General features: G+C 39.2%; 1 protein-coding gene across 1 annotated transcript in view; it reads left to right on the forward strand.

The window, feature by feature from the left end:
• Nucleotides 1–24,763, forward strand: part of FREM2 (FRAS1 related extracellular matrix 2) — a 141,408-nt gene that overhangs the window by 105,795 nt on the left and 10,850 nt on the right. Inside the window, exons 12-20 of the mRNA XM_050913928.1 lie at nucleotides 2,107–2,237; nucleotides 3,156–3,314; nucleotides 4,183–4,486; nucleotides 7,167–7,298; nucleotides 7,927–8,258; nucleotides 17,605–17,797; nucleotides 20,164–20,268; nucleotides 21,435–21,562; nucleotides 21,662–21,796. Of these exons, the coding sequence (XP_050769885.1) occupies nucleotides 2,107–2,237; nucleotides 3,156–3,314; nucleotides 4,183–4,486; nucleotides 7,167–7,298; nucleotides 7,927–8,258; nucleotides 17,605–17,797; nucleotides 20,164–20,268; nucleotides 21,435–21,562; nucleotides 21,662–21,796 (1,619 nt within the window). The remainder of the gene's footprint in view (nucleotides 1–2,106; nucleotides 2,238–3,155; nucleotides 3,315–4,182; nucleotides 4,487–7,166; nucleotides 7,299–7,926; nucleotides 8,259–17,604; nucleotides 17,798–20,163; nucleotides 20,269–21,434; nucleotides 21,563–21,661; nucleotides 21,797–24,763) is intronic.

A 24,763-nucleotide genomic window follows, 5' to 3' on the forward strand; every position in this document is an offset into this window, starting at 1 on the left:
TAAAATTCTTAGCTCTCACACAGCATGTTTATTACCATAAAGAGTATTTTCATGGCTTAATAATATTTAAGGCTGGAAGGATCATTAGATCACTTAATCAGACTCACTGTGGATTGCAAGATTCTCCCAGTGTCCCCCATTTACTTGTGTGTTGAGCTCAATAACTTTTGGTTAGAGAAAGTATATCCTTCAGAAAGGGCATCCAGTCTTGGTTTGAAGGCACTGGAGATGACGAGTGTTTCTTAGCGTTTTGCTTCACTGATCAGTCTCTATCACTTATCTGTGCCTTATTTCCCATATATACTTCAGCTCTCATCCACTACTGCTTATTGTGCCTGTCCCTTTAGAGCGCAGAACTCTTTAGCACCTGGTATTTTTTGTTTATGATGGTGTTTCAGTATACTAATCAGAACAATACTTTCTGCAAGTCTGTTTTTTTGTTCTGGTCCTCAGTTTCTGTTGGTCATTTCTGTGTCATCTTCAGTTAATTTGACATCCTTTAAAAAATAAAGATAGTAGAAATGCACCTACTATTTTAGTATCACTCTCACCTATTCCATACACAAATGTTAAATAGTTTCTGTACTTCTTCCTTTAGTAGTTAATACATCCAAGAATCACAATACTCTTCTAACTCTGTCAGCATGGTGGGTTGACCTTGGCTGGATGCCAGGTGCCCACCAAGCTGCACTATCACTCCCCCACCTCAGCTGGACAGGGGAGAGAAAATATAACGAAAGGCTCATGGGTCGAGATAAGGACAAGGCGATCACTCAGCATTTACCGTCATGGGCAAAACAGACTCGACTTGGGGCAATTAATTTATTACCAAGCAAATCAGAGTAGGGTAATGACAAATAAAATCAGATCTTAAAACACCTTCCCCCTACCCCTCTCTTCTTCCCGGGCTTAACTTTACTCCCAAATTCTCTACCTCCTCCCCCCGAGCGGCACAGGGGGACAAGGAATGGGGGTTACGGTCAGTTCATCACACGTTGTCTCTGTCGCTCCTTCCTCCTCAGCGGGAGGACTCCTCACACTCTTCCCCTGCTCCAGCGTGGGGTCTCACCCACAGGAGACAGTCCTCCATGAACTTCTCCAACATGGATTGTTCCCACGGGCTTCAGTTCTTCACAAACTGCTCCAGTGTGGGTCCCTTCCACAGGGTGTACTCCTTCAGGAACAGACTGCTCCAGCGTGGATCCCCAACAGGGTCACAAGACCTGCCAGCAAACCTGCTCCAGTGTGGGTTCCTCTCCATGGGGCCACAGGTCCTGCCAGGAGCCTGCTCCAGCACGGGCTCTCCACGGGGTCACAGCTTCCTTCGGGTGCATCCACCTGCTCCGGCATGGGGTCCTCCACAGGCTGCAGGTGGATATCTGCTCCACCATGGTCCTCCATGGGCTGCAGGGGGACAGCCTGCCTCACCATGGTCTTCACCATGGGCTGGAGGGGAATCTCTGCTCTGGTGCCTGGAGCACCTCCTCCCCCTCCTTCTTCACTGACCTTGGTGTCTGCAGAGTTGTTTCTCTCACGTATTCTCACTCCTCTCTTCCGGCTGCTGTTGTGTAGCAGTTTTTTTCTGCTTGTGCAATACAGTCAGCTAAGATTGAACTTTTTATCCGCCATGACCTCCGAAGTTTTTTCAGAGACAATGCTTTTCAAAATACAGTACTCTTTTGTGTAACTCTAGCTTTGTGCCTTGTTTTTGGTATATACCATTGTATTAAAATGCGGGTTTTTTGAGTAAGACCTGACAATACCTTTTATTTAGAATTCTTAAGTCTTTCAGTCATTCACATGTTACCAACTTTTATGTAATAATTAGTCCCAGATCATTTTCAAAATACTAAGTTCTATTAGACTAAATCTTGGTCTTTGCAAATCTCTTTTGATGAGGATAATGCCTCATTTTCAGTGATTTCCACGTGTGTCCACTGCTATTCATTATTATTATTGTTGTTAGCATCAAATAGATTAAACTAAATATATGAACATCTGTAATTTGCAAAGTGAGTATTAACTGCCATCTGTCATGGCTGGGCCTAAAATTACAGCTTGTTATGAACAACAGATTTATTTTTAAGTGTCTCATTATGTTTTTAGAAATTGAGTTTAAGGAGGGTGAGACACAGCACTTTGTGGAGATTGAAGTTCTCTTTGATGGAGTAAGGGAGATGAGAGAAGCCTTCACTGTTCACCTGAAGCCTGATGAGAACATGGTCGCAGAAATACAGGTAACAAACTCATGCAAAAAGTCCTCAACAACAAAATCTGGTAAACAGACCTTCTTGCTTTCTGGCTCATGGCTTTACTCTTCTTTTAAGGTTTATACATGCCATCTTGGCTTGTATCTTAAAAGACAAAGAGGATCATCCCAGCTGACACAGTAGCACCTACCCAAAACAGTTTGTTGCCAAGGCAATAATGTTCATGGGGTCGTAGAGACAATGAGAGACTGAAGTCTTCCAGATATCATTCCAGACACATTCTCCTCGTAGAATCAATCCTAAAAACTGATGTCCTCTTGGAAACACTCTCTGGCAATACAATATAACCTCTATGCTGTAAAAAGAGCAATCAGGTGAAATATAACTTCTGCTGTCAAAACCATTTTAATATTATTCTTGTTGTGTGAAATGAAATAGCCACACATTCTTGTTATTTAGCATTATATCATGCATACTTTTAATTTAAACAGTATATTCCTCTGATTCTGCATAAAATGTTCTTCAAACTCTTTGGCTGCTTCATCAGTATCACACTGTATATAGTCTGACTCCAGGTAGCCAGAGAGCAGAGACACAGCCTTTGCTGATGACAAACACCCCATTTCCACCAGGCATTAAAGCATACAGTGCACATTAGGGTTCTACCAGAATACTGAAGTGATTCAAGAAGTGGGACACAAGGTTAAAGGCTCTGCTATCTTCAGTGTTCTGAAAAGAAAAAATTCATTTTAGCTCTTGCTTTTGTAGTCTGCAGTATCCTTTTCAGTGCCTCAACCCTTTCTCAATATCTCATCCAGTTGAGGTTTTAGAACTTCTTTTGGGACAATATTTCAAAGGCTAGAAATATTCTGATCAAGGTCCAGCTTGAATACCCTTGTTTATTTAAACGTTCACAGAGAACTGTTTCTGCCTTTTCATTGTCAGACAGCCAAGGCCATTGTTTACATTGAAGAAATGAACAGCATGGCAGATGTCACCTTTCCCTCTGTCCCTCAAGTTGCATCCCTTTTGATATATGATGATACTTCTAGAGCCAAAGACAGAACCAGTCCCATAGCTGGCTATCCTGTCATCTGTATCACAGTGAGTATCTCTAGGGAAAGATGGAACAAAATCAGTATATGGATTTTGTTCAGTGGATTTTAGGCACTCAGTATCAATCCATATTGTTGTGAGTCACACACGAGTTCAAGCTAGAACTGTGCTAAGAGCTAATCTAATTTGTCTGGATAATGAATCAATTTTCAGGAGGACAAAAAGCATAGAAAGATGTTTCACTTGTTCATCACTAAGAATGGTTTGATACTCACACTATGTCTATGATTGCATGACTTTACTATTTCCTGCATTATCTTGCCTTAATTTGCAGAGTTAAAATCACTGGAGATAACAGATAACAGATGTTTTCAATGAGTGCCACAGACTGAAAAATGAGTACCGTTTGTTGAAGTACTACAGGCTTCTTTCATTGTAATTTTGCAACTGAAAGGTTTGCATAAATATTCATATGCATTGAGGAAGGTTTTGGTCCATCTACATCTTCAGTTTGTTTCTCACACCATTCTTTATGCAGAGGAATGGATCATATGTTGAATGGTTCTCCTAAATAAAAAAAAAAAACAAAAGAAATCTTGAAATGCAAAATATATTTGCAGAATTAGATCAAAGGGTGAAATTCAAGTTAAAGTAGCATGTGGGAGTGTAGTTTGTGCCTTCATAACTATGTTAGGTTTTCACCCATAAACTGTAATTTAAAATAATATTTTTATTTTAATAAGCATAATTAGACCTGCCTTTTACACTAAAAGCATCACTGTCAAAATAAGGTGATTTCTTAAGAGATTTACTGGGGTTGTCAGTTCCATGTTGTTGAGTTTTGTGACTCTTGATAAATTAAAATTCCTTTGCCATGAACCAAGTAAATTGTTAACACATCTGCCTTGTTCTGCAGGCTTGTAATCCTAAATATGAAGACTTTGACAAGACTGGTTCTATATGTGCCAGTGAGAACATCAATAATACCCTGACACAATACCGGTGGCTTGTAAGTGCACCCACTGGTCCTGATGGTGTGACTAGCCCCATGAAGGAGGTTGACTTTGATACCTTCTTCACTTCCTCCAAGATGATTACGCTCGACTCCATTTACTTTCAAGCTGGTTCTCGTGTCCAGTGTGCGGCTCGTGCTGTGAATTCAGATGGGAATGAGGGTCTTGAGCTTATGAGCCCTATTGTAACTATAAGCACATCAGAAGGTAAGATATCATCATCTATTGCAAAACCCCCAGACCTCTTTTGGATCCCAAATTCCATCCTAACAAAGCCTGATTACATGATCAGGTGTTTTAACATTACAGTCTCAGCTTTTCTTCTGTTGTTCATAGAGGTGGTGCAAAAACTCTCTTCTTAACACAGCAGAGAATTGTATAAAGAAAATGGTTTTCATCTTTGCTAGTTCGCCACATCTTTAAATAGTTATCCACATAGCAAACTTGTATGTTCAGGAGAACAGTATATAATGTGCATTGGAATTAGTGAAACCTGGTTTCTGTTGGCTTTTGAATTCAACTGTAGTAATGTTGCAGTACAATCTCAGCTCTTATTAGACATCGGAGAACCCACGTGGGAGTGCTATTATGAATGCCTAGCCAGAAGAAAAGCTTCATTTGGCATTCAGGCCTCACTGGACACCTGAGAATTGGTGTGTTCCTTGATTAGGGACTAAAGCAACTGGTGTCCAATAACAGGACATAGAAAAATTTTTTTCATGGTTGAGTTATTCATAATATTCATCCTTCTTCTTTCTCTGATACTCTCTCTCTCTCTCTGATTCTCTGATACCTAATCAATACTGAACTGGTGCTGCATTCTCTCAGCCAGCAGTTACTGTAGTCTACCTCCTTTGCCCAGCCAACTCTTTTCATGAAACTCGTACTGAATAACGTTATGAAACAGAGGTGAAGAACTGACATGCACACGAGTACAGTCTGATAGCATATGCTATTTTGTTGTAGAAATCACAGATACTTTTGTTTATTGTATGATATGGAGAATGAGTAATTATCAACAACCAAGGTAAATTACAAAACATTGTATTTTATTACCCTTCTGCAGCCATTTTGCATTCTTTGTGTCATCTCTGCTGCTTTTGTAGCTACATTAATTCTTCTGGGTTTTGTGAGATCTTACAGTAGATAATAAATTACATGATTGTTCATTTGCAATATCATTTTCATTTCCTTGGCCTTTCCAACTAAATATTTTAGTTAAAATATTTTGTTTTCTACTAAGTTAGGTCTTTAAGGAGCTTAATGAATGGAATTTCTATTTACCCCTGTCCTTTATTCCACATTTTGACTGTAGGCTCAAGTCACTTTTGTTTGCACTATCAGGAATCCTACACCCTAAAGAGGACTCTGTCTAAGGGTATTGTCTACAAGGTGCAGTGTAGTGCTTGTTAAAGGCAGACAACCTTGTGCTGGGTGAGCTAGTTTTGTTATGTGAAACAGACTGGCTATGTTAGGGTTATAATGCATTATTTGGATTACACTTGACAAATTAGCAGGGCTGATTAGCTCAAACTGAGGACTGAATTGTCATGCATATATTACTTCCAGTACCTGAGCTAACTTGTGGTGTGGAAGTTAACAATACCGAAGATTGTGTACAACGTAAAGGGAATTGTTAGATGCCATTTTGAAAGAAGTGCAATGATCAAAACAACCTGCCAAAATCCTGAATATTTTCAACTTTGAGGATGCTTGGCCTCCAGTGCATAGACAAATTCTCAAAAATAAGTCAGATTGTGCAAAAAATTGTATTTAGCCTCTTTAGCACATCTTACTTGCATTTGAGAAAAACAAACAAACAAACAAAAAGCCCAAAAAGCTATTACGTGCAGAAGAGAAATTTTGTTTCCTCATGCCAGAAGCTTCCAACTTGGTGCGGTTAAGCCAGATGAGGTCTACCAGAACCAATAAGTTCTCCAAGAGGAGAGCCCTACCTCCTTTTTTCTTGTAATCCCTCAGAAATGGGCAAAGAGCAGAACATGGGCAAAGGGAACTGTTTGGATTTTCCACTTCTGCTGGTTTCTTTCTTAGAGTACCTTGTGATCCTTTGGCCATCACATTGCAATGTGCTATGATTCTTGTGGCAAGAATGCAGACACTTCTGCATCGTACTATGCAACTAGAAGTTGCATGTATCTGAGATCATATGGTTACAAACCTGATCTTCTGGTTCTACAAACCAGGACTAATACTGGAACAGGTTGAACTAACCCTGGAAAGAATTGCCAAAATAAGAAAGTTCTCTCCTTTCTTGGAGAAATTCAAAATTCAACTGAACAAGGCCCTGAGCAACTGGATCTAACTTTGAAGCGGGCTCTACTTGAGCGCAGTATTTCCAGAGATCCTTTGACACAATTATTCTAACTACATTTTGGTCACTAATGGAACAGGAGGCTCATAAAGTCCTATGAAGGCATATATAGGTTCACACCCCAGTCCAGTGCAAAAAGCAACTGAACACTGATCAGGTATCTTCTGTAAAGCTATGTATGTGCTTAAGAGGGTGCGAGGAATTAAAGCGTATGCCTCTGAGGACCTCTGTAAGAAAGTATGGCACTTGACACTGACTTTGCAAGTATGGTTGATACATGCAACTGAAAATGTACAGGTGCAGTATCATCACCTGGTTTTGAAAACGCGGTCCAGTTGATCGAGTAATGATTTCTGTTTGAATCCTCTTTTGCATAAATTCCTGTTCAAACCTCTGGTAAATGCTGCTGAAAGCATTTACCTGTCATTCAAGAAAATTCTCCTTGTTTTGCAAACTTGTACAGTGGAAAAAAGTGCATCTAAAAATAGTGCAAGAGAAAGTATAGATTATTTCCTCTGGACATAAAGTAAAGTTGCTTTCTCTTTTTTCCATTAGGTCTTTGTCAACCTCGTATGTCAGGAGTAGTTGGAGCAGAACCCTTCTCTGCCAAATTGCGCTATACGGGCCCAGAAGATCCTGATTATGCCAACCTCATCAAACTGACAGTCACAATGCCACATATTGATGGTATGATAAGATCAGCTGTGGAGTTGAGTGAGCTCATACAACAAGCTGTTATTTGAGCTATTTTATTGGTCATGTTATTTTAAATAGCGAAAATAATAACATAATCTTTTAACATGTGGGACCAGAGAAAAATGTGATGAATGTACAAGTGCAGTTTGCAACAAGGTGCATAAGATACTGTATTAATACATAGTCTTTGATGTGAAAATTAAGTGTTTTCAGATTAATTGCATAGTTTACATAAGTTGGGCCAGACCTACACTTGGTAAAACTCCTTTGAAGCGCATAGAGATATACCAAAGAAGAATTTATTTATTAAAAAAATATAAAGCCATTTAATTACTATGCTCCTTCTGAAAAAATCACACAAAATCCTGACTGAAAAATATATTGGAGATTTAGAAATATTTTATTTGGCATTTCGTAGTATAAAGACGTAATTATTGTGGATAACATTCACATACACTTAGCATATCAACTTTCTTTGAATTCTAAAGTACATTAATTGCTGTAAGTACAAAATACAGAAGCACTGCATAACTTGCTTAGTGTTTGACAAACTTTCACTAAATTAAGCAGCTCTGACAACTGAAATTTAGTGATAGTGCTATAAATTAATGTTTTTTAGGCATGCTGCCTGTTATTTCTACAAGAGAGCTCTCCAACTTTGAGCTGACACTTAGCCCTGATGGAACTAGAGTTGGAAACCATAAATGCTCCAACCTGTTGGATTACACAGAAGTGAAGACCCACCATGGTTTCTTAACTGATGCTACCAAAAATCCAGATGTGATTGGAGAGACCATTCCCTATCAATACAGCCCAATAATTAGAGGCTTCAATACCTTACGCTTCTACCGCAATCTGAATCTGGAAGCCTGTTTATGGGAGTTTGTTAGCTATTATGACATGTCCGAGCTCCTCACAGATTGTGGAGGCACCATTGGGACAGATGGACAGGTACGAAACTGTAACTTGATTTTTTACTGTGTTCTTAAAATGAAAGATTTCCCTTATAATGCATCTACGCTAGTAGAAATAAGTGGGTTTAGAATTAATTTAGTTGAAAAGTGCTCTTTTTTTTCTTAACAAGAAATAGACTTCCCCTAGAGCCAGCTTATTTCTTAAAGCTATCAATATCCATTAAATGCTAATAGGCTATATGTGAAATCCTTGTCCGATTGAAATTAAGGGAATAATTTCGTTTGAAAAAATTTGCTATGATTTTCTCCCAAGACAGTTTTGAAGTATTTTAGGATAAACCAATCCCACGTTTACTGTATAGTAAGCGACTTTAGTCTTTTCTTAGAATGAAAGCCTTCTAAAGGATTGCTTTTAGTACATTTAGTACTGGGCTATTTAGTATTAGTTGTGGGGTATCTTAAAAAAGAGTTTAAAAAAATTGTGAAGAGCCTTCTTGCTGATAACAATGGACTGCAGTGTCCTATCAGCTGCTTGGCTCTGCTGATCTCTTGCTCACTGGGTAACAAGACCCGCCAGTGCAGACAGCACAGTGGTCTCGCATTACCCAGCAGAAAATTCCTTGGTCAGGAAGCAAAGAGAAGCTGCCAGTATGGAATGGCTGAAGAACAGAGCTGTGAAAGTGTTTGGGGAGTTAAAACAAAGAGCTTGGAGAGATCTTCAGGTGTCCTTTGGAAAATTATTTCTAGAAATCCATAGTAATGTGGAAGTAAAAGGATACAGGATTTCTTCTGGTGCAGTGACAGTGAAGTCAATCCCTAGGTCTTCCTTGTATAATTACTACATAAGCCTGTCTGATCCCACTCAGGCTGTGGAGTACAAAAGCTGTAGCTATGAAGATCAATCCTTTATGACACAGAAAAGTCTCTTTGGGGAATAATCCTACAGGCTGGAAGAAAGACTGGAAATGCAGTACCTCATTTCAGAAAAGTCCATCCACAGCATGACAGCTGTGTGGTAAAGCTAACTCACTTTCCTGGCTCACTAGCCTTCCTTGTTGAGCCACTGTGGAAAGGATGAGGCCACTGTGTGAAATGGCCATACTTTCTCTGCTTTTTAACAGCTGTTCATTTTGCCAGGGACCCATCTGCTTATCAGACCTCAGTAGACGTATATGCACAAATTCTTACTTTGTCAGTCTCAAATGGCATGAGGCCTTAACAGATGAGAAAAGCGTGTCGTTGCCCAAAGAAACCTATGGACATGTGCAACAACAAAGCTATTTTACTACTAAAAGCATAGGTGCCAATGGACATATAGCTACCTAATCAGATAAGCTGATTTTTCTCTTTTTTTTTTATACTTACATGCCTAAAGTCCACCTTACTCTGTGGGTGTCCTCAGGTGGTCATACAGTCAGTTTGCTGGACAAGGAATTGCACCAGGCTCTCTTTAGCCCTTGGTTAACTTCCTAACATTCTGTCCCTTTTAACTAGAGATTATATACTCTGTAAAGTATAAGACCAGAACAAAATGGAGCTTCTGCTCTTCTTAGATACAAAGTCCTTGATGGATATGTCATCTCAGTGCTCTGTTGTCAGTTCTGGTTCCTTGTCTGTTACAGAGACCAGTTCAAGGTCTCTGCCTTGATGTTGGAAGCTGACTGTTGGTGCATCTGCTTGGGGTTGCCCCTCTGCTACAAGCAGATCCTCCTATAGGTACATTCCACTGGAACTATGAACCTGTCAGAGGGAAGGGGAGGGCATGCAAGTGTGGGATGTAAACCTTACACATTCCCACAAGATAAAAATGACAGCAGTCTTCACTGTTCTTAGAATGGTTTCATTTCTTCAACTCATTCCTTTGACTATCTCCTTATGCCCATGCAATATGCAACCGTATGTTCTTATTTCCCGCACAACACTATCGTAAGCACATAAGCACACACAGCTGCCAAGCAGCTGTAACTCTGATCCTGTGACCTATGCAAGCCACTTCTCCCACAGTGAAAAGGAGGGAAGACCTGGTATGAATCCTTTCCATTTTAAATACTTTTGTGTCCTTTAGCGAAAAGGCTGAATAGCTGGTTTAGACAAATGTGTATCTAAATAAAACCTATATATGTCTATATACATATAAACAGAGGAGAAAATAAGCACCATTCCAATATTTTAGTAGATGAAAGAACCTGTATATTCAGTTGTGGAGGACATGCATAAATGGTAATGTGGCCAAGGAAGAGAGCTGTACTTGCTTTAAGCTCCAGAAGCGTTATGCACTTTAGGTAAGATCCCTCATTTAAAAGCAGAGAGAGATGAACATGAGCTATGAGAGCCATGAAACTGCAGCTGAAGTCATACTTTAGTGCCTTGTACATTATGGCTAAAAGGTTACAGTGTGTTAAGTGAAATATCAAGCTGAATTACATCTAGCAGTGAAGCATTGCCCTGCAGCCAGTATGCGCTTCACTGCCCTCCCTGTTTCCCCCACCTCCATTTAATTCTTCTCCAAGTTTGGTCTTTATCTTCACATGACCCCCTCCAGCTGAGAGGGGAGGCAGTCAGTGCCCTGTCTCTGTGGTTGTCACCATTGTTGTTTTTTTCTCCTTCGATGAACAATTAATAATCCTCCTCTGTGAGAGGAAAGCTGGCAGCTATGGTTTTCACCATGTTTTTTTAGCACACAAAGGAAGCTGAAGTTCTATTATGCAGACAGAACAGATAAATAACAAAAACACTCTTGCCACATTCTGCTACCACTGCAAATGTAATAGCTTGAATTTACCAGATATTTTGGCTAGATCTTTAAGCTCAAAATTCTGTTTCTTGATTCTAGCTCTCCAGTACCTGTATGGTCAAACAAAGATAGCACTGTTGATTCATACAGAGAGATTTCACAAAAGCAACTGGCAATATCTTGCGTGATGTGGACTATGGGAGCTCCTCCTATGGTAGGGGAAGAAGATGAGCTTCAGTCAGCAAGAAGTGAGGTGGGAGACCTGCAGCTGGTGTAGTTCTTCTGGCAGTGCTCCTAGTGTTTGCTGCAGGCTGCAGCTGTCTTAGCCAGTTCCCATGAACTCATGAACTGTCATAATACATACAGAGAAGGTCTTAGTTTTCTTTTTTTTTTTTCCTTTGAGGCCTTTTGCTTGTGACCCAGTCTCTTTCTCAATTACTCTGTGCATGAGCAAACCCTGTGTGAGTTAGATGCAGCACTCCTTTCAGTATACAGCTTGACGCTTTGTTCCTGGGGTCTGCCCATATTCACCACATCTGAAAAATCAGGCATTTATGTATCTAAATATGGATTTAGGTGTGCAGCTTAAGGAACTTATATTTAAAAATAAAGACCTACTCCTCTTTAAATCCAAATTCATTTGGATTATAGTTCTGTTCTGGTTAAAGTTAAGGTCAGCTTTGATGATTAGCAGCAATAGTTTTCTTTTGGACAACCTGCAGTTACAGCCTAAAATTCAATGTCTGTCTTTGGATATGTATAGGCCTTAAAAATGTGGAACTCACCTACCTGAGGGCTGTCTTCCTGTATTTTCAAGTAATTAATAAAGGTTGGACTTTACTTCATGGGGACGTTGTGAGAGTCAAGTACTACAGACATCTCACATTCTCAAGGCGCAGGTGCTAGAACAATGACAGATATTCATGAAAGGAAGTTAAAAAATGAAACAGTGAAAACCAAGCAAGTGACTATGCTTTAATAAAGTATACATTGAAGTGTTGGCCTAGACTTATTTGATAGAGTGTGAAATATAATTTGATCTCATTTCCTACTGTTATAACTGTTTGCTGTAGCCAGGCAGTTTGGCATCTGAAGGCTTCTGTGTGGTTCTGGCCGAGTATTTTTATGTGGATGTTGGTTTCCCTAGTTCCACTCCATTGCCAAACTTGGCACAGGGAAGCAAGGAAATTGCTATTCAAACAAATTTTATTAACAACAACTAGTTAAGCAAGTCTTTGACAGAAATAAGAAGGTGAAGAACATATATTAAAATACTTGAACGTACAGATTGATACCTTGAAGCTACTGTAATTGAGTACAGCTGAGCAGCTTGTTTTGTTCTCTAACAAAACCAGTTATTTCTGGCCAAAACTGAAAACGTCTTTCTTCCAATATGTTCAGTTCACATTTATGCTACACATGTTATTCACTGAGTGTTTGAAAATCCCATCTGAAAACAGATTTTAAAATCACTACTGTATTGCCGCAGCTTATAGGAGGCAGCTTGCAGAGGTTTTTTTTTATTACACAGAAACAGTATATTTCCAGCTTTACTAGTTCTAGTTTTACCAAAATCATACTTAAAGGGGAAAAGTCAGCTCTTGTGAAAACCTCACTAGGTGCTGTAAAATGCAAATAGACAGAAATGTCTATTTTCAGATTTTTATGTTCGGTTCAGCCACCACAGTCGTTTAAGAAAACCCTGCAACTTGTATTCCCTTGACATGGAAGCTCACTAACAGTCAAACCCTTTTTTCTCCAGCTGCAAACACACGCATTCTCCTCTCTGTTCAGACTTCTTTAAACAAACCTGCTTTGCATTTCACCTGTGACCTACCTGGCTGCATGCCTTCTTGGGGCCAAATCTTAGCTTTACCATATTGGTATTGTATAAACAGTTAATTGATAACATTGTTAAGCTTGTGTGACTCAAATTCACAGACACAGCAAGTAAATGCAGTAGAAAATGAAGCTTAGGGTAATTTGGAGGACAAAAATACAATTTTCATGAAAAAATTTGTTTCATTGGGATATACAATATAAAACATGAACTTGTGTTATTTCTAGTTTCTAATTCTGATTTTATCAGCACTAACAGTGCGCGCACACACACACACACAGAGCCAAGTTCTGCCCTCTGGAAACGTAAGCCAGATAAATAAAACACAATATAAATGTGTAACAGAGTCCATGCCCCAAAGCCTTAACTGAAAATATTTTTTGTTGTAAATATTCTCACTTGTTACATGACAGATTCTCAAACTAATTATTTTTTTTACTTAATGAAGTTTGACAGTTTGCATCAGAAAGGGGAACAAAAGAAGAACACCTATAGAAACTCCCATTAATATTTCTTAAGTCTTAAATGGGAATTGTCAGTGTTTAAAAATAGACCCTATGCTCTGTGATAATTTATCTTGCAAAGAAAAGGTATGAAACTCTACTTCTTATATCAACGTCCAGTATAAATCATGTTCTTCCCTCACAGACATGAATTTTGAGATGTGCTATTTGAATGATTTGTGATCTACATTTTTTCAGATATTAACTGTAAGAGTCTGTTCCCTACTTGGAGCAATTTTTGTCTTCTGTCTTCTCAGATTCTCCAGACCTGGCATTGTCACAGAGTATTAGACACAATTTCCCCAATTCAGCTAAGGTGTAGCTGTAGTCCGTATTTCTCTCCTGGTATCACAAGGCTAAAAGTCACACCCACTTATTATTTTTTAAAATTAATGTTAATAAATATAATTTTGTTAGTACAACTGCTAAAATCTCCAGTGCATTGGATGCATAGATACATAATGCACCTGTTCTGTCTCTCCACAGCAGTGAAGCTGATCCTACACTTACAGAGCTCTAAGTTACCATTTTGGTTTCATCAGTGTCACATTGAGATAAAATATGAACAGCTGGCTACTTTCAATAGGCTTTGCAGGCAGTGCTGGGAAATAAAGATAACTCAATGGAAAGAATGTTTTCTCATGTTCGCCTAAACGGTGTTATTAAGAGGGCTAGAGAAGTGAGACTCCTCCATCTGTGTAACACATTCCATCAATGCATTTGTTGGGGAGATCTGCTCACTTACTCTGACACAGTTTTCCCCTGCAGTTAATTTCCAGTTTTTTAAATTTTATTTTTATTATATCAAAAAGATCCTTTATATTTCATATAGCATGTCTTGAGATTTTTCTTTTCTGCCTACTGAAGAGTAGTTTTCCCCTTGTGGCATTTTCCTTTACAGCAAGAAGTGGGAGGGCCTTGTAAGTTTTAATTTACTGTTAGGAGAGAGAGAACTATTTATTCAGTAATTCTCTGGCTATCAGTATTGTAGATTTTCCTCCACACCTGCAAATCCATGAGTGCCTGAAGAAGGGTTTGTGTGCATAAAACCTCAATCAGCTGGTTTAGCAAGAACTCCTTCCTCTCCCTACATGCCATGAATCACACATAAGGGCAGCTATATTGATGGAAGCACATAGACATTCATAAATATATGAATAAATTCCCAGGCTGGGGCAAGCAGCCCTGCTGCCCAGACATCTCATGGGTTTTGCTAAAAGAGAATAACCTTCTAAATTCTAGGGTCCTCGAAATGGAGACAATTCTTTGGCACCATGGTTTCAGATTTTCCCACAGAGCAGTCGTAATGTATGGCAAAGGAGCGGTGTTTCAGGCAGACTTGCCCCAGAAGGGATCCCACTGCTAGATTTCCACCAGTACAAATGAGTTGAGCTCACTAACACTATGCTCCCATTGAATGGAAGCAAGAATACCCTAAAATGTGGCTTACAAACCCCATTAATGGATTGCTTTATGTACGGTGTACATGAAGAGCCGATGATACCATGTACTTGAAAATCAAGAAAAGCCCTTTGAAAGAAGGTTTTTTTTTTACTTGAGCTGGCATAAGATGCTGAGCTAGAAGGGGTTCTGTCCAGGCCACTGCCTTAACTCTCTATATAATGTGGTTCCAACACTAGTAAACTTAATCTAAAAACTAATAGGATTTCATGGCCTCACTATTCTTGTTGAATGCCACCACACTGACGGCTAGAAATTCTTCTGATTTCTGGGCTGTATTTGTCATGGCTATCTTATGCCCGTTTGTTCCCATGTCAGCACCATCTTTCATCATCAGTGGCCCTTCTCCGCTGTTCATCTCCTGATGTGTATAGACGGCATACTTATTCCCTCTCAGCCTTTGTTGTACTAGGCTAAACAACCTGGCTATTTTAATCTCTTCTCATCAGATAGTTTTGCCATTCCTGTGATTATGTTGATTTCTTTTTCTACAGTTTACAATGCAAATTAGGCTTTTTCAAGCATGGATGATCAAAGCTGTTCCAGATAAGCTCTCACTAGTGCTCTGTATAATGGCATGCATGCTTCTAATTTCCACCCCATTCCTCAGTTTATCTTAGGATCATATCACATGGAGAAGGTAGGAAGGTCATAGTTATGATGTGATCAACTCACATACCAAATTTTTTTTCCCCTCTATTGTTTCTAACCAATGTCTTTCATTTCTACCAGAAATCCCTGTCACTGGTTTCTATTACCTTATACTTTATGCTATAAAATTTCATCTCAATTATATTATTCTAGTCCTCAAGGTCATTAAATTCTCCCTGTGTGGTATTCCAGTCCTCCTCTACATTATCATTAAGCATTGTGTATGCTTCTTTTCAAGAGAATAATGGACATATATTAAATCTTCCATATACCTTTGTCTCTTCCTCATAAGCAAACTGAATTTCAGGTCTTTGACTTCAATGTCTAATTCTTACTGTACAACATGCAGATGTAGAACAAAAACACACAGAGAAAAGCCAACATAGTTTGTCTGGGATGACTTTTCAATAGTAACACATTTATTATACTACCAAATGTATTCAGTTCTTGATATTGTTCCAGGAAATGACAAATGTTCAAGGCTACTCCTGAATTAAAGGCAAACCATGATGCACTGTAGAGTTGCGTCATAGCTATATTTTTTTTGATAGAAGTGAGAATTCTGTGTTGTTATTTGGAACAATTTAGCAAATCCGTGTCTGAAATAATTGCTTAGATACCTATGCAGGTATCCCACAGACAAACTTGCAACTTAAACAGGACTAAAGAATAATATTTTTGTCTAACTTCAATTTGTCATCCAATACATATAGAGAAGAAAACCCTTTTTTGTTCCAAATAGAAGTTCTGTCTGCTTTACTGCATGATACTGTGTGTTTCCAGACTGTCTACTGTTTAAATGCTAGCACATTTTATGGCACGATGCAAACATAAGTGGAAAGGGTTTTGGTAGCATAGTGTGTAGATCAAGGAATGTCACACATGAGAGTGAGTTGTGGCAACTACAAACATTTGCTATAATGAACTCCTTAATTAGTTCGGAGTATTTAGTCAGTGCAGGCAGTATATTTGTGGTTTCATAGTATTACTAAAAGTTTTGTCTGGCGTTTGGAAACGTAAAGCAGCTGTAAGGTAATGGACGTTCAGCCCCCTGACATACCACTGGGTGAACCCAGAAACAGTTTGATTTTTACACAGCTTGTAAAGTTTTTTGAATGTTGGGGTTTTTTAATAGTGCAAAACACTCTTTAGAAGCTTGTAAGGTAATCGCTCCAGGGAAATGTTCAGAAGTACAAATTTGCATATGGAATTTCTATTGGAAGTAAATGAGAGTTCAACACCGTTTATGCCTTTGAAAAGTTTCCCACTGGGAGATGATCTCAATGCCTTTCCTTCCGTGTCTTTCTAAGAAAATCCAGAATGTTCTAAAAGGATCTGGACTGCACATTTCTAATCAGAGAGATGTGAAAAGTATTTGTAACAAAACGTAAATGCAAAGTCTCTTCAGAAAGGTTTGGATCCATGTATCATGTAAGAGCTATTTTAAGAGGTCACAGTTTACTGACACTGTTCTTCTTGCCTTTATTCATCAAAATATATATAAAGAATATGTAATTCTCTGACTGTTAATAATTAAATACAGTGCTATTGTTTTGTACAATATATGCAAAAAGGGTCTATTTTTAAATGTCTATCAAATTGCATATTATTTTTAGTTCTTCCAGACAGTGACAAACAGTATGATCTGTGTGTTTGCATGCAGTATGTTAGCTACTATCCATGCACAAAGGAAGAAATAGTTCCAGAGATGAATAAGTACAGCCCAAGGACTCAGTCTTGCAGTGACGTCTGAGCAAATTCAGGGTCTTCCAGAAGAGCTTCTTAGAGGATAGTAACGTAAGAATGTAAGCAAAAGAGTTGGTTAAGGCACAAGGATAGAGCAAATGCAAAAGGATATTTGAAAAATTTCTAAAGCCTTCATTTGTAGCCATGTTGTTTATGTGCTTAAAAAACCTAAACAAAAATGATGAGTCAAAATTGAGGGGTTTATATTTTATCAGCACACATATTCAGTTTGAAATATGAAAATGGAACTTGAAGGGATGTGAGCTCAGCTGAAATCCATTGAAATGTGGTGTTTTGCACTTCATCTGTAATTTGCAAAATGAGAGAATTTGATTCAGTCACCATATTTATTTCAAGTTCTGTCTTCTCTTTCTCTTGCATTCAGATTACCTGTGCAATGCTGCCTTTCATGACCATTAATGTAAATAAATAATTTCCGTTTTTATAGGTTCTCAACCTAGTACAGTCCTACGTCACGCTGAGAGTCCCCTTGTACGTCTCTTACGTTTTCCATTCCCCGGTGGGTGTAGGAGGCTGGCAGCATTTCGACCTACAGTCAGAACTCCGGCTGACTTTCGTGTATGACACTGCCATCCTGTGGAAGGATGGGATCGGTAGCCCACCTGAAGCAGAGCTCCAAGGTGGGTGTTGGATTTATTTGCCTCGAACTCATGTTCTGTTACTAAGACTATGATCTGCACACAGTAGGATGATTTTTCAATCATTCTAATACTAAAAAAAACCCCCAAAAAACCAAAAAACCATCATTTATTATCAGTTGCAAACAATCTGTCATTTCCTAGCACTCACAGTTTTCTGCTGGGATGTTTATGAAAACCATGTAAAGTTGACATCAGTTCTTTTATTGCACAGAAAGATAATTGTCTTGTTATGTTTGAAGTACACATGCAAAAATTAACACGTTTATTTCTACTCAGAACCTCAAGGTTCACTATGTGTTCATATTCTGTTACCACACAAGATGTTTGCACTTTAATGAAAAAAAATTGAAACTTTTCTGTCATATCATTTATTTCTGGCCATGAATGTACAGTTTCAGAAACTTTTGATATTTTGAAAACATTACTTGTGAAACATTCAAAAGACACAGAAATATATAATGGGTATAATAGCCTGTCCTATATGTTAGAGTAGTAAACTGTGAAACATTCTTTAAATGTGATAGATACTGTCAATAAATGTTTGTGACTATAATTAGTCAACAAATCAAACTCTATCATTACAGAATTTATCTTTGCAAAAAGTTAATTTATTTTTTAAAAATAGTGACATACAGATATCTATGAAAGATTAAAATGTATAGTTAGACCTGTATGCTGCTTTGTTCTATTTATGCAAATTTACTTAGTATTTCCCAGCATTAAGCTGCAGGTGTTCCATATCTGTCTCAGCCTAAGGTAGAATACAGGCACCAGCTATAATTATGTATGTACACTGACACAATTTCAGGACTCCAGTGAACATAAAACCATTTTTTGTTTCTGCAAACTCTGTACAAACTACAGAAGTCATTGCTGTGCAATTTCTGTTCTCATGTTAAGAGCAGGAAATGAGAAGTGGCAAGGGGAATCTACAGTGCATGAAGAATGAAGCACATGTCATGTCATGCTTAAAGAATAAGCTACATGCCACAAATTATATGGTGTACTAGTCACTGAATAACAACCAGATCTAATCCTCAGTCTCAGCAGCTATGTGGCACATCTATGCCACCATTTTCCTGTCTTTGATGCTTTAATTTTTTATTTCTCTGTTTAAGAAGCTCATGAACAGGTCTTTGGAGATGCTGAGCATTGGCAGCTCCCTTTGAAAACAGCCAGCACAAAACACATGATAAACACAGTGAGGCAGTGGAGGGTAGACCCCCAACATATCCCAATCTAATTTGGACAGTATTTTCTCACTCCACAGCCTTGCATAATAAGCAGCTGTTTTTCTGGGCAGGGAAGAGTTAACTAGTGTCCAGTTTATTTCCATACCTCTGGATACATGTAATTGTTCTACATAAATTCTATTGAAAACTGCAAAGCAGTCAAGGTCTTCTAAAGCCATAATTCATACATATATATATATTTCTAATGTACCAATAAATATGATTGGTACAGGTGATTTTGTATGGGTGGTATACATTCACATTGGTGAGTGTGTTAGGTTTCCGACACATTCATGGAGGAACATTCCTGTTTCCTTCTTGCTCCGGGCAAGCAGAATAGTGGAACATCACTGGCTCTCTGTAAGGGAGCACTGGAGGAAACGCCTGAACTCTGAAGCTTTGCAGAACTCTAGGGAAGAAGGGACTTGGCTGCAAGCTACAGCAATAAACCACTTCTGATGTATAAACAAGACCTTATAACCTGAAATTAGGAAACATTAGTCCCGTGTTTTGGGCGAGATTCATGCCAGAAATCGCCAGCAATGCAAAGCCTGTCAGAATGAGTTTCACAGATTCAAGCACCCTCAAGCAGATTGCCATGGAAGCCACAACCAACTGCTACAACTAAATGCTGGTGGGTGCTGCCTTGGGACAATAGATAGGGAGGCACTGATAAAGAGTATCTCTGAAGCAGTTTTCATTGGTAGGAGTCAGCTTGAATACCTGGTGAAAACAAAAGTATTCTTCCTTCTATAGAACCCCCTGGCAGGTGACCATGCTGTTGCCTGAACACAAGCACAGACTGTGCTGTGAACTTTCCTCAGCTTACTAGAGTGGCTGTGTGGGTCCATGATAACATGTAAAACCATGACTTTGCAGGGAAGTTCTGTATGTGCTTTGGAAAGCTGAAGCATTGTGAAAACTCTAGGCCCCACTGTGTAAATTCTTGTTGGAGAAGAATCTTGAGTCAACCCAAAAGGTAGCAGCAGGCCCCCTCCCAAACAACTGACATGACAAGGGGAAATGGAAGAGTGGGGCTGGTGTTTCATAGGAGTGTGATTTATTTGTCATCTGCAAGTGGAATAAACCTTGTGAATTGGCTTCTGCTGCCAGGTTCCCTGTACCCAACCAGCATGCGTATTAGTGAAGAGGGGCGCTTGGTTGTCAACTTCAAGACTGAAGCCCGATTTCATGGTCTGTTTGTGATGTCCCATCCTGGTAAGCTTAATCTACCCTTCAACTGTACTATAAAAACAAAGACACCCCCCCAAAAAAATTTTATACTATTCATTTTTCTTATTTCTGCTACTGATATCTGAATTTTTTATGTACCGTGCTCTTCAGATAAGGATTTTTCCTCTACTTGGGATTTCTTACTTGTCATTGATGACTGTGTTCAGATTGTCAGACTTCATGAAATATGCATGAATCTGATGGAAAGCAGATAGTTCCACTGATCAAGAGCCTGATTTATGAAAGGTGAAGATCTAGGCCATTCTGTCCACTAGGAGTCTATAAATATATGTTTTTAATCCAAAAGCTATGATTAGCTATTTACTTATGTTGCCCTAGGAACTTAGATAGCATTGAAATTTCTTTTCTAACTTGAAGCCTTTCTAGGTTATTTAGACCTTTTTCAGGGAGTAAGAAAAGGTCTTGCATGAGCATTGTATCACTCTGTTAATGAAACATTCTCACTGCCATTCAATTAGTCATTGCTGAGGACCTGATCCTGCAATTTAATCTGTTTAAACCCCACTGCCTTTATTCAGAGTAATCACAGGTGTAAGACTCTGTCTACAGACATAAATCTGAGCATGAATGCCGGCCATGGAAGAGATTATCTAACTAAATTAAATCTGCTGAACAATAATGAGAAGGGAAAAAAATAATTTTAAGAAATCTCTTTTAGTTTAACTCAGTTTTATTAACCTATAAAACTCCTTCATAGTGCTTCTACTTTTTCTCAGCTGTCCTCTAGCATGTTAGGTTTTGCCTATCAGGCAGAGCTGAAAGAGTTACATTGCTAAGAGAAATTATTTTATGTTCCCTGGGCTGACATTCCAAGTTTAAAACAGGAGGGATTAAAGATCTTTGCCATTCCACTCTCACTGTTTTGCCTGTCTGTTAAATTTAATCTTCATACAGTTCTGGTTGTGTAGCCCAAAAGCAACTGTTTAGTTAGACACTTGAACAAGAATCAAGGGGGCCCAGCTGTGTTGACTGTAATTGATTTTGTTAGTTGCGGTTAATAAAACCCAGTGCCTTGTAAAGGTATTGACATCAGCTATACGGTTTATGAATTATTGGGAATGTTTTTCAGGCTCTGAGAGTTTGCAGTGAAACACTAAAGGTGACAAATCTGTCTCTTGGCATGTTTCTAGCTTCATCGCTAACTTCCATGGTTATGTCAGCTGATCACCCAGGCCTGACATTTAGCCTCAGCCTCATCCGAAGTGAACCAACCTACAACCAGCCAGTACAGCAGTGGAGCTTTGTTTCAGATTTTGCGGTAAAACCTCAGCCTTCACTGTGTCTTCTGTTGCCCCAGCCTCTTAGTTAGGATGTTGGTGGAACAGCTCTCTCTCTCGCTCTCTCTCTCTCTCTTCAGGTTCGAGACTATTCTGGAACGTACACCGTGAAGCTGATAGCTTGTACCACCGCTCCACATCAGGAGTACAGCCTACCAGTGATCTGCAATCCTAGAGAGCCGATCACATTTGATCTGGATATCCGATTCCAGCAGGTATCACCCCAATGATACCTTCGTCATGTTTCCTTTTTAGTTTAATTCCCAAAGTGCCTTTGTTGATCTTGTAATGATAGTGCTAGAAACTGAATTTACTTGCTTATAAACAAACCAATTCCTAAATTGGTGGGACAGCACATACTCCTCTCCTGCTATTTAACCAGTTTTACCCAACTGGGAAAGGCTAATGTAGGAGCACATATGTTTTTTTGTCTTCAATGCATGGCCAATCTTTGATAGCCAATAGGAAGCTCATTGACATTGGTTTGGGGGATAGTTACTGCGATATGAACTAACCTTTGAGAATTCTTTACTTGTCTGTTGGCTTTGGTATGAAATAGTTTTATCAGATAATTAGGCAAATATAAAACTATTATCAGAAGGTTTTAATCTGACACAAAGATCAGAGCTAGGTCTCTGGTATTAAAAGTGCGACCTCCAGAGGAAGATTCATTCAGCCCTAAGGTAGGACTTCCTTCACTCCTATAGAGGAAGTGTAGATAGCCTACACTGGTAAAATGCTTAGCTTTGAGACTCACAAAAGTGAGTGAGAAAATCCCACCCATAGCAATATGGCTCATATAGTAACACGGGAACAGGCAAACAGCGTACCTTTCACAAAGCCCAGCTGTAAAGCTCTGTAGCTGGGAATAAAATATGGAGAAATTGACTCTGCTGTAGAAAGCACTGACTGAAAAAAATCTAGGGGTCATGTTGGATAGTTAACAGAACATAAACTGCCAGCGTACAGTGTTATCGAATTGGCTAGCATGACCTTGGGATGTGTAAGGAGGAAGTTATATCATTTTTGTTATTTGGAGCCAATACAACTAATACTGGAACAGTGTGGCTGTGGTTTCATGCTCATTAATAGTACAGATGTATGCTATTAAATCATCTTACAGTATAAATCCGATCCGGATCAGTCAGGGATACACAATCACTTTTCTGTTGAATTAGCCAGAGTACACAAGGGAATGTATGCAGTCTTTATGCTTTCATTTGGCGTTATGCCAGCTATGGGAGAGCAGATTCCTGATATGGCATTAAGTCCTGGTGAAGCAGAGAGATGATACATGATCTGACACGAAACCTGCCTTCTCAGAGTTAACCAGCAAAACATTTTGAAAAAGCTTGAATGGAAGGGGTGAGGGGAATTTATACTAGTTCAGCACTTCAGCTTTTGTCTGGCATTTCTAATCTCCTTCTAGGAACTCTAAAGCAATTTGCAGCAATGCTTAAACCACAGCTTGTGTCTGGTCCTAGTATAAACAAGAAGATGTTGATAATTCAAAGAAAATTCAAAAGAGCTGCAAAAATCATTGCAAAATGGGCAAAGTAGCCTAGGGAGAGACCTAACTCTTACCTGGAAGAAGCCTATGACTAAGAACTAAGAACTATGACTAAGACTAAGAACTGCCTTGGAATAAATAAATGGATACTATAGGGGTCATTATATCAGATAAAGCTTTAATAATACAGTATATGGAAGTTTCAGCTACATCAATTCAAAATAGTGATAAGGTGCAAAATTGCAACAGTGTCATAATGACCAAGGACTGTGGCCAGTTAGTCCCCCATCACCAGCAATTTTCAAACCAAGACCAGCTCTTTTTCTTGAGATACTCATAGTAAAAGGGATTCTGGAAATTCTGTGGCCCATGATATTGTTCCCTTTGATCATAGATTGAAAGACTATGTGGACTTAAAGCAGGTCCCAAAAAAGCAGCAATTAGCAGCAGTACAGTAGCACAAATTCAGTAGGCAGTATCTAGCACTTTACCTCTAAGATTTTCTAGTCATTCTGCAAAACTGAATAAGCATTGGTATCCACTGTTTTAGAAATAAGAAACAAAAGACAGAGAAGTGAGCATGAAAGGTCAGGCTGTGACGCTGGTCCTTAGACTAGGAAACACTTGATACCTTGCATAGGCCCACTGCATCCAGTCCTGGGGTCCCCAGTGCAAGAAAGGCATGGACCTGTTGGAGCAGGTCCAGAGGAGAGCCACAAAATGGTCAGAGGGCTGGAACACCTCTCCTATGAAGAAAAGCTGAGAGAGTTGGGGTTGTTCAGCCTGAAGAAGAGAATGAGCCAAGGCGACCTTATTGCAGCCTCCCAATATATAAAGGGGGCTTATAAGAAAGACAGAGACTTTTTACCAAGGGCTGTAGTGACAGGACAAGGGGCAACTGAAAGAGGGTAGATTTACATTGGACATAAGGAAGAAATGTTTTACAATGAGGGTGGTGAGACACTAGAACAAGTTGCCCAGAGAAGTTGTGGATGCCCCCTCCCTGGAAGTGTTCAAGGCCAGGCTGGATGGGGCTTTGAGCAACCTGGTCTAGTGGAAGGTGTCCCTGCCCATGGCAGGGGGGTTGGGCTAGATGACCTTTAAAGGTGCGCTCCAAACCATTCTATGATTCTATGAAGTCAGTGAGTGCAGGTGTCACAACTGGACCAAAATGAGTTTGTCTGTAAAGGCTAATGATGAAATGATGGGGCAGGACAGGAGTTGTTTCTCCCAATTCTTAGTCTAGTGCTCCAGCTACTGTGCTGAATTATCTTCTTGGGCTTTTTAATACGAGGCTTTTCATTTTCTTGGAAACTTTTTGTTCTGATTTCCTTCACAATTGTTTTCACTGTTCATGAGTGAGGGACCATTTTAAGAATCAAACATCAAGAAGATGATATATTTGGTGTCTCCCCCCTGGAGATTTTGGTTCAACATTTCCTTCTTTAACATGTATCTGCCCATCTCCTTTTTCCTCTCTCTGTGGCCCCTGAAGAGGGAAGCAGGTAGCCTGGAACACTAGGGAGAATTATATTGCCACTATCTCACTCTGGGATTTCCTGAACATGAGCAGCATTCAGCCTCCAAGCTCTGCTTTATCCCAGTCCTTTCAGCGTCTCCTTTCTTTAAATATGCATGACTATTTCCTGACAGAAGCACTTCCATAATCAGG

Source organism: Gymnogyps californianus, chromosome 1 (genome assembly GCF_018139145.2).
Source record: "Gymnogyps californianus isolate 813 chromosome 1, ASM1813914v2, whole genome shotgun sequence".
In the NCBI taxonomy this organism is placed as follows: Eukaryota; Metazoa; Chordata; class Aves; order Accipitriformes; family Cathartidae; genus Gymnogyps; species Gymnogyps californianus.